This window comes from Poecilia reticulata, linkage group LG21, assembly GCF_000633615.1.
Source record: "Poecilia reticulata strain Guanapo linkage group LG21, Guppy_female_1.0+MT, whole genome shotgun sequence".
NCBI lineage: Eukaryota > Metazoa > Chordata > Actinopteri > Cyprinodontiformes > Poeciliidae > Poecilia > Poecilia reticulata.
Genome location: NC_024351.1, coordinates 9,110,754 through 9,120,696, shown reverse-complemented (window position 1 = coordinate 9,120,696; position 9,943 = coordinate 9,110,754). Strand labels below are relative to the sequence as shown.

General features: G+C 37.1%; 2 protein-coding genes across 7 annotated transcripts; both read left to right on the top strand.

The window, feature by feature from the left end:
* The first annotated feature begins 421 nt into the window (after positions 1-421).
* msgn1 (mesogenin 1) lies at positions 422-1,425 on the top strand. Its single transcript, XM_008397674.2, has one exon. It carries the CDS (start codon positions 539-541, stop codon positions 962-964), a length of 426 nt encoding a protein of 141 aa, XP_008395896.1. The 5' UTR covers positions 422-538; the 3' UTR covers positions 965-1,425.
* A 711-nt stretch (positions 1,426-2,136) lies between these two features.
* On the top strand, positions 2,137-9,939 carry LOC103457647 (collagen alpha-2(I) chain). Of its 6 annotated transcripts, none has more exons than XR_001776113.1 (7): positions 2,137-2,323; positions 4,230-4,306; positions 4,788-4,937; positions 5,081-5,230; positions 5,532-5,657; positions 6,578-8,914; positions 9,060-9,939. XR_001776113.1 is itself a non-coding variant. In XM_017302327.1 (7 exons), exons 3-7 carry the CDS (start codon positions 4,230-4,232, stop codon positions 6,666-6,668), a joined length of 594 nt encoding a protein of 197 aa, XP_017157816.1. In that variant the 5' UTR covers positions 2,137-2,323; positions 4,073-4,106; the 3' UTR covers positions 6,669-9,939. The 6 variants fall into 6 exon arrangements, 5 of the variants coding, with proteins under 5 accessions (XP_017157816.1, XP_017157814.1, XP_017157815.1 ...); XM_017302327.1 differs by adding an exon at positions 4,073-4,106 and having other exon boundaries at positions 6,578-9,939; XM_017302325.1 differs by lacking the exon at positions 6,578-8,914.
* The last annotated feature ends 4 nt before the right edge of the window (positions 9,940-9,943 follow it).

The following is a 9,943-nucleotide window of genomic DNA, read 5'->3' as shown; positions in this document are numbered from 1 at the left end:
ATATAATGAGGTGTCTACACAAGGACAATGATTGGACCGTAGCTGTTTATCCTAGAGAATTCAATTTTCACGAAGAAAGTGATGAGCTCCAACGTGGTGTTTGTTTGTGTAGTGAGGACACACGCAGGGCTGACTTGTCAGAGTGGTGTGAATGCCTCAGGTGAAACGGCAGTCTTCATTAAGACACATCACATCAAACTGATAATTGTCGCTGTGCAGACTTTAGAGTAATTTCCCACCGAAGGAATCTAATTATTTTTCTTTCGATCACATTAACCGCCTGTTTGGCCTTATTCACACCACGGTGATAACGAACCACGTCTCTTCGGGAAGGTCTCATTTTGGCACTTTAGTTGTTCTTTGAACTTTCTTTTTTTTTTTTTTTTTTTCCTGAAGTTGTGAACCCATAAAGGTCCGGAGATCTGCTTCTATATAAAACGCGTTTGGCGAGAAAAAAAAAATAAAAAAGAAGAAGCGGCTCACATTCTCTCAAGCCGCCTGTCATCCTTCTCGCTGTGCAGTAGTCTGGATTTCTAACATGGATCTGGAAGATGTCACGGCTTCTATTCTATCTGACTGGGAGATCCTTGAGAGTGCCTCTGGAGAAAATCCGGAGTCCGTCTGTCCGGAGTCCCCCCTGGATTCTTCGCTGTGCTCCTCACCGGAGATTTGCTTCCCCATCTCCAAACAGGAGATTAAGGATTTGTCCTTTGGCTGCGCCGGACGCAAAGAGACTCCGCCGGGGCAAAGGCAGAGCAAAACAAAGATGTCCGTGAAAAGGCGCATGAAAGCCAGCGAGAGGGAGAAGATGCGGATGAGAAGCTTGGCAGAGGCTCTGCACCAGCTCCGCGACTACCTTCCGCCGGATTACAGCAAGAGAGGCCAGCCCTTGACCAAGATCCAGACGCTTAAATACACCATCGAGTACATCAACAAGCTCTCTGACATCCTGAGCCGTGCGTAATGGACACGCCGCGGAGCGCTTTTACGCAACAGGCCATCGCTCATCTGGACCCCTTTTTGAACTTAGATGTTTCACTTTTCATCATAATAACTTTGAGGTCTCTCTTACTTGACAGTCTTTTGGGTTTTTTTTTTCTTCTTTAATGTAAATATTGTTTGGGCACTTGGAAAGTATTTGTATATGAGGCTGCCCCGTTTTCTGGAATTGTGAATTCAGTTTTTAGTATACAGTCTGCTGTTTAGTTGTTACTAGAATAGATTGAGCTTGGCCAAATTATTTGCTATTATTATTTTTTGCTGAACAGATATGAGTGAGAACATATTTTTCCAATGATTTGAATCCCTTAATTGTGTTTTGTTTTAATGTTCACGTTTTCTCTTTGCAAAGCCATTAGTTTGTGTTTGTGTTAATAACAAGGCTGTTCAAAGTATTTGAGTCACACAGCAGGTTTTAACAACAGTGTGTTCACCCTTTCCTCCTTGTTTGTTGATAAGTTTTCAATAAAAATAATTTGTTGAAATTGTGGTTCAGTTCAGTTATCCAGACGTCATTATGAACTCAGGATCTTAGTTTTATCATTTTTCCATTCTCAGTTTTTGTGATTTTTATGTAAATATTGTTTGGGTATATGTGCTTTTTTTTTAGACAAATTATGTTTCTCATTTTCCTCCTCAAATTTGATATAACTGTAGATGGTATGAAAAACAACGTTACTATTTTTTAAAAATAAAATTTTGCTCACCGGATTTAAGAAAAAACCCCATAATTTTCAAATCCTGATTTAATCTCCTTTTTTTAAAAATGACTGAGATAGTGTAAAAGATGGTAAATATTGTGTTACTATGAAGTGCAAATATATAAGCTGAGTTCAGGTTGCCAATTTCTAAATGCTTCTAAAACAGAGAAGACACCTTCATTTTGAGCCTATCTGTAAGTATTTTTGTATTTTTCCTTTTGTTTCTAAAATAATTCTCGAAATATTCAATGAAAATATCTATTCAACTTGTGATTCAATGTGATTCAGTATTACAGAGGAAGACAATTGCTTTCACGTCAGAAGATTCTGCCAATCAAAATAAAAATATTTAGAAGGCAGGTGGCGATCAGCCAATCAAAATCAATTCTTATCCCAATAGGCGGGACTCTAACCCTGACGTCTCTCACACAAATAAATCTCAACCTAGGATGTCTGGCGAAGCCGCCATTTCAAAACGCTTAGTAATTATAGGACCTGTTGGAAATTTTCTATACCTATATTTTTATTTTTCTACCATATTTTTATTTTTACTAGCAAGTAGAACATTTAATACCCTTTTTTTTTTTAAAGAAATATATATCTTGCCTGTACGACCAATAGGGGTAAGTAATGTCTCCTTTTTTCATTTGCCCTAAGCAGTAGAAATAATTAGAAATAACAGAAACGCCCCTTTTCTGCTTAGCTTTAATTGTCCTCATTACGCACACAGTGTTTATTTTTGATTTTTAATTGGGCTATTGTTCATAAAATGTTTAGAAATTTGCTCCATAACATAGAAGACATTGACTTACTTGGTTAGGGATTTTAGCTAATTCCATGAATTAGCCAGAGCCTTTCAACGTTTTTTGGACAGTTTAATCCAACCTCTTCTGACCAGGTAATGGTATTATATGTTGCCACATATTGTGTAGCATATTAGCTGAATCCAAGTCGTATTAGTTGCTACGGGATAAATATTACAGGCTAAAACTGCACCAGCTGCCCGTTAAGATCAAGATAAGAATGCTTCCATTACGTTAGAGGTGTCCTCTGGCCATAGTTACTCTACTTAAAGGTTAAATTTTTATGTCATGTATTTTTATTAGCCAAAAACCAACTAATAACAGCGGCGTTTAACACTTGAATTTAACATACCAGGCGTATTCCCTCATAGATATAGACAACGAGAAATATTCTTGTTTGCTATTTTAAAAAAGCAACAGTTAAGTGTTTCCCATAATCTGGAAGTAAAAACTATAAATTTGTCGTGTGTTCTGTGTACCATAAAGCAAGGCTCAAGACTTCAGAAACTGTACCGTACATTGTGTACAGTAGAAGCCCATTTACGTCCTGGAATAATATTATTCCTGAAGTAATCTTCTATAAAATAAGATGTGAAATAAAATGGGCTTATATTAATTTCTGGTACGTTGTTTTTAAATGTGTAAATCTATGTGTTGTATTGCATTTCGTTGATAGTGCTGAGCAGTAGGGGGTTCTCTTTGTCGGATGATATTTGAACAGGATTGAGACATTCTGGGAAAGTATGGAATCTGATTTCCATGTCTATTTTCCAATATGGGATACAAATATTGAATACAGGTAGATACTTTTAGATTTTTTCCCCCCTGTCCTATTGTCTATCCACACATCTATCAGTAATTCTTCCTCTCTCCATCCATTTGTCCATCTCATTATTAATCCATCCACCTTTGCAGATTAGTGTTTAAAGATTGGTATTCATAATTTAAATGAACTCAAACAATAACAATAATAACTCTTGAAATTTGAGTTTGGAAAATGTGCAGGAAATTGTTTCAAATTAAGACAGCCACTCCCTAATGTTCCTCATCCATTATTTTTGTTATCAAACATTGAGGCTCTTTCCTGCTGAAATGCAAACAAAGTTATTGTAATTCAGCCTCAGTTTGTTATCTGGTTGAGGTCCTTGTGGACAACCAACCTCTCAGATTACAGGATCATCTGGTCACACTGGTCCACTTTGGATCAGGAGTCACCCGGATGATGTATTTATACATTATCTCTACAGTAAGTCTGCCAAAGAAAGCATATTTTATCAGATTGTTTTTGGGGTTATTACTCATTTATATAACTTTAATGATTACCTCTTTTTTTATGATATATGCATAAAAGTGGCCAATTTTTTCATTTATTTTAATAGTTCTCTGCTACTCTGGCCAGCACATGTCACAGCAAATTTATGAGCACTTCCTCATCACTTTCTAACAAAAAATGATATAAAAAAAAATCTGTAAAATTAGACGTTATCTGTCTGTATCCTGCTTGATTACCTTGTAGCTGCAGGGGACATCTAGAAATTAGATGCATGATTACCTTTTCTTTTGTTCTAGACTTTAATTATAAGGCATAAAGTGCTCTTGAACGGTAGGTGTATTGTTTTAGATTATTGTGGCTTACTTATCTTTATTAATCTATCTGATATTAACATTCAAATTAAGATAAATAATCACCTTTGTAATGGTAATTGTCCTGTCTGACTGTTTTCAGATGGATTCAGACCCTGAACAGAATCCCAAAATGTCTAAGAATGAATCCCAGAGTGGTTCAGGTGACTTCAATTTCAGGTCTGTCCTGTGATGTCTTTTAGACTTCTGCTATAGTTGTGAAGACAACATGATCATCTAGTGAGACCTTACAGCTTTCTAGAAGTACATGTGTGAATGCACAAAATGGCATTGCTTTCTGTAGCATTTAACACACACTAAAGTATTCTATTCTGATGTGAGCACCATCATCTATAAATGTCTGACATGGTTGATATTCAGCAAAATACTCTATAAACTCATTTTACAAGCTACAGTGAGCAAGCATTACTCATCAGTCGTCTTTTTATCTATAAATGGCTCACTGCATAACAACGCTCAATGCCTCAAAAATAAAAAATTTTCTCGTCATGTAAAACTTTCCATTTTCAAACAATAGGACAGCTTTTTCTGTTATGATAAAAAAATATATATATATAGCTATTAGCTATGAACATTTATTGTAAATATGAAGTACTGTTTAATCTGAACTGGAGGAGTGGCTTCTGTCTTCCTGTCGCAGGGGACGAGGATCCAAAGGCCGTGGTCGTGGGGGGCGTGTGGGCCGAGGCGGTATGCGAGGGGGCCGAGGCATAGTCAAAGCTTTTGGTCCACCAGGACGTGGTAGAGGCCGAGGGAAAGATGGAGCCATGAATGGATTTGGACCCATGAGGTATTCATTTGGATATGTTTACAAGTGTGCCCAGAGTTTTGTACCATGTACTCTCTCCAGGTGTTAGTGGAGTGTTTAACTCTTTTTTGTTTGATACGGTCCATGAGGGAAGTAGAAGTTGACCCTATGGCTTTCTGTTGCAGAGGAATGGGGAGGATGCGACCTTATCCAGACCTCAGAGGTCACCGTGGGAGGGGAGGACCAATGGGTATGGGTCCTTCACCTCCTCTCCCTCCCCCTCCTCCACCTCCACTCCCTATGCACTTCAGAGCCCCCTTTCCACCCATGGCAAGGTAACTTCCTGACACCATTTTATACAGTACAGAACATAAATGTAGTTCAGCTTAGTGTCGATTTACATCATCATCTTCAGGTACATTCCAGACAGATGGGTCCAATTCATAACTTTAATCCAAGTTTTTCTTTTTTAAGATGTCTCTCCAGAATCATTGTATTATTTCTTTCCAAGCTATTTTTTGGCAAATTATAGAAATATCACATGTCTTAGATTTGTTTCTACAGTGAACTGCTTCAAGAAATGATCTTATTTGTTCACTGAAACATTTATGGTTTTGCTTGTTCTGTTTTTTAAAGGCATGAACCACCTCCACTCCCACCTCCATGTCACCCTGGTTTCAGAGGGCGCCCACCACACCCACGAGGCAGAGGCATGCCACCACCTGGCCCTCCACGCCACTTCCTCCCTCGCGGACCAAGAGGGTAAGACTTGTTTCAGGTCTAATTTACACCTTAACTCGTCGCTTCACATTTATTCCCTCTTTGTTGTCTCACTTATGAGATCCTTTACTCGCTGTGGGACCTTTTCCTCCCAACCTGTTCCAGTGTTTAAGTGATGCTAAAGCCTGCTAAGTTTATTGTGCTTCCACTGACACGGTCAGGCAGTGGACTTTAAAAACTTGGACGATCAGTTTTGTTTTGTTGTTGATTGGTCAAATTAAAAAGAGTAAAATACACAAAGTATTCACAAACAGTGCAGAGGTAGTGATGCTAGGGCATCTTTTTGCAAGGATCCTGGGATAAATAACATTAGTGGTTAATTTTCTGCACACTATAATTCTTTGTAAAAACACAATAAAACGGGAAGAATCAAACTTCAACTGGATGAGACGTCTATAAAGACATAATGACGCGATGACTGTGATTTGGCTCTGCGGTGGTGGAGAAGTGAAGCTGTTCTTTTACAACCCCAGTTAAGAATTGGCTGTAGCACCAGCCATACTTTTCAACTGGAACCTGTTTGGTGGAAAAGCCTTGAGTAAAGATTCTAACGTCTTCTTGTTCTCTTAAACCTGCTTTATTTATAAATTTAACTTGCCCTTATTTGTTTGGAATTTGATCATATGCTATAAAAAAATGACGGCATTATTATTATATTCCTTATGACGACAAACCTCCAGCTAGTTGTTAATTGAGTCTTTAAAAAACCCCAGAAATTTATTACCGTCATGAAGCCAAGCTATTTTACCAGTGCATGACTGACGGAACTGAAAAACGCATCTTTTGCTTCTCACATGTACAGAGATGATTGAGAATAGTTTAGAGATGGCTGCTCTTACCAGAGTTTGCCCCCTATTGGCCAAAGCCAAGTATCCAATGTGTGATTTTATCCTTTTACACAGCTACCACAATGGACCGGTCTCTCCTCCGCCTCACCCCCCACCTGGCAGAGGCCAGAGGTGGCCAGGCCCCCCTGGTGGCCGCCGATTTTAACACAGTCTGAACTAAAATCTATAGAATGACTACCTGTTATTGCAGGACTGGCCTAAAATGGAGAAGGGAATGAATCGCCCCTAACTATGTCTCATACAGCATTGAATATCTATAAAACAGTCTGTGGCCAAGTATCATTGGTATTGTTTTCTGGCGAAGAAAGGAAACTTACTTGTTCCACATAACATGATGCATAACTTGGCAATGCGAAAGCATTAACACATTGTGTTGCTCATAAATAATGTTGGCATTGCAGAGACTTTGATATTGTTAAAAGCTGTTCGTAGTTGAACTCGTTGTTCTCAAAGAGGAAAAAAAAAATGTTTCGTAAATGTTCTGTTATTCTTGTCACCTGTTAGCCTTAATATTTTTCCTGATTTTTAAATAAAGACTTAAAAAAATGGTGACAACTGTATATTTAAAGGTGGGAGAAGAGGGAGAAAAAAAGTGCTGTACCCTCAAGGATTAATGTTACACCATGGACCTCCCTTGTATTTCCTTTTGTTACATCAAGATAGTTATGCATTATGTCTCAAAATAGTGCAACGGATATTGTTAAACACTTGCTAATTTTGTCAAGATATAAGACGACATTGAATTTGTCAAGTATTCGTGAATATTTACTTTCATAATATCTTAAATGTGCAGCTATTTTAAGTTATGAGTACTGCTATTTGAAAGATTCATGTTGTTACCAGCAGTCTATTGTGAAATGACACTAAAGCATTATACATAAATAGTATACTGAAGAAATTTATACAGTAATTCAATTTTATTTATATTCACTTTAGTTAAGTAGAAGTTACTCTTTACTCTGTTTTAGTTTTTTGAGGTGTTACTTCATTATTCATTGTAATTAACATTACTTTTGTGAACCTGTGAATGTGTTTTATGAAAACGTTTCAGATATGAGACAGTCGTGAAAGAAAACAAAAATAAAACAAAAAATTAATAAACTCTACTTCTGCTTATTTGTTATTCACAAACAAGTTTGAGAGTTTGAGGCGATTTTCATGTCAGTGCCTTGCAAAAGTCTTCACGTTTCCCCTTTTTGTCACGTTGCAACCACATTATTGGGATTTTGTGTGGAAGACAAACACAAGGAAGCATACAATTGTGAACTGGAAAATAATGCTTGATTTTCAAACTTTTTAACAAATAAAAATCTGAAAAATATGGATGTCCAGTAGTTTTCACCCCTCATCTGAATAAACCAATTTTCACTGCAGCTGCAGTCTTTTATGGTACGCTCCCACCGTTTTATTTTTTTCCTACTTTCTACTTCACAATTATGCGCTACTTTTTGTTGGTGTGGCATAAACTACTACATATACTTCAGAATTTATCACAAATATGAAAGATACGAATGTCTTTGCAAGACACAATTAGCAAAATGAATCACATTTTCAGTGTGAGCCTATCTTTTATACTTACTTGAATATATTTTATTCATGTAACTTCAGAGATTAACTTTATGAATGCTTAGATGGAAATATTTTATACACTTTTCCGGTTTGGAAAAAGATTGTATGTAATGTAGCACATACATGTATTATATCATCTGTTTATGTAGTTCAGCTTAAGTTACAGTTACGGGCAAAATAGAAAAAAGAATCAAATATGTCTATCTATGGTATCTGGAGAGTATAAAACTAGTTTTATAAGAGGTGTGTCTTTGAATGCTGATGTTACTGGAGGACGTAGGACCGCTCCAATATCAAGGCTTTGAAATGCTCATGTCATGAAACAAGAATCAGTGGTAGCATGTCTAAAAGGAGGATATCATCCCGAAAGGATAAACTCACTGAGATGAGTAAGCACTATACATTTTCTGGCTGTTTGAAGAAAAAAAAAAGATATGCTGCTACATTCATGTATGCTGTAAATGTGATCAGGGTTCTTAGATATCAGCACTGTAATAGCTCTGGTCTTATTTCTCACTCAGTAGCTTTTGAAGTTATGGCATCTAGTTGTATCAATAAATTACTAAAGTGAAAATATATTTGGTTATCGGAATGTCACATATATAGCATAAGCTCTTTATCTCTGTTCATCTCTAAGCCCTATTTAGGATGGCTAATTTCTTCAAATAAAACAAGCATTGTTCAATTGAAATCACATGATTTATTTAATCCAAACAAGGACTTTTAATCCTCTTCTAGATGAGCATTTTTGTACTTCCAACCATAGAGATGCTGCAGAGTGATTAAATTCTTCTGCAGACCAAAGGGGGCTATCAAATCCAGGTGCAGCCCCCTCCCATCATTTATCTCCATCTCTTCAGCTCTTTCAGCATTTTTTTTTTTTGCTCTTTCTTCCACCTCTGCAGTCCCCCCTCATGTCTCTAACTGTGGTTGATTATAACAGACTGACTGTTGTTGTCTCCTGAAGGGGGGCACACAGTACAGTTAACCTCCCTGGTCCCAGGAGCCCAGACCCTCCCTCACATCCCTCCTCTCCTTCACCAGCAGCGTGACACCTGAGAACGCGACGCCTCATTGACAAGGTGAGCCTCGTCTTGTGTCTTTAATGCCTCTCTGACAAAGGGAGATTTTTTTTTTTCTTTCAGGACAGAAGGCGCAACTATGTTTGAGTTTCATCACATATGGAAAGATGCTGAGTATTTATGGGTTAAACTCCTATGCTTCAGTGCCTTTTTCAATGACATAAAGAGGCATCCCAGTAAAGGAAAATGCACTGATGGCTTTAAGCTTTATGGAGCTGCACAGTATATCAAATTCTAATTGTCATCTCAGTGTGTGCAGTATTGTAATTACAAAATGCCGTTTAGATGTAATATTTGGAATGGACGTATTTTAAGTGCAATTCATGCAAATTCTGCATTTCAGGAAAATGCAGGTTGATCGTGTGAAACAATACTATAGCAATTGTATGCTTTTCTGATATATATAAAGTTAACATGATCTACAAAGGTGACCACTGTTTACAGCCCACTGAAAATGGGCATTAAAAGTTGGGAAAGGTTTATATACACACGTGTTCATAAATTCAGCATTTATCATTTTATTTACCTAGTTTTCAACTTTATAAATCCCACTTTAAATGACCTAACCTGTTATCCAAACTAAAAACATTGTCACTTTGCATGTTTAACATAGATAATAAGCAAGCTATGCTTTAATTATCTCATGTAATATGTCAGTTATTTAAAGTGTGCGTGTTCTTTTTCATTACTGCTAAAAGCTGCATATTTAGAACTTTGTACTGTGATGTCTGTATGCCAAGAATTTAATAAATACACAAAAATAAATGTG

Coding starts and splice junctions, on each gene's coding strand:
- msgn1 (XM_008397674.2), top strand. CDS start 539: ATGGATCTGGAAGATGTCACGGCTTCTATTCTATCTGACTGGGAGATC.
- LOC103457647 (XM_017302324.1), top strand. CDS start 2,150: ATGTCTGGCGAAGCCGCCATTTCAAAACGCTTAGTAATTATAGGACCT. Junction 2,324..4,229: donor TGCCTGTACGACCAATAGGG/GTAAGTAATGTC, acceptor GACTGTTTTCAG/ATGGATTCAGACCCTGAACA. Junction 5,658..6,577: donor CTCCCTCGCGGACCAAGAGG/GTAAGACTTGTT, acceptor CCTTTTACACAG/CTACCACAATGGACCGGTCT.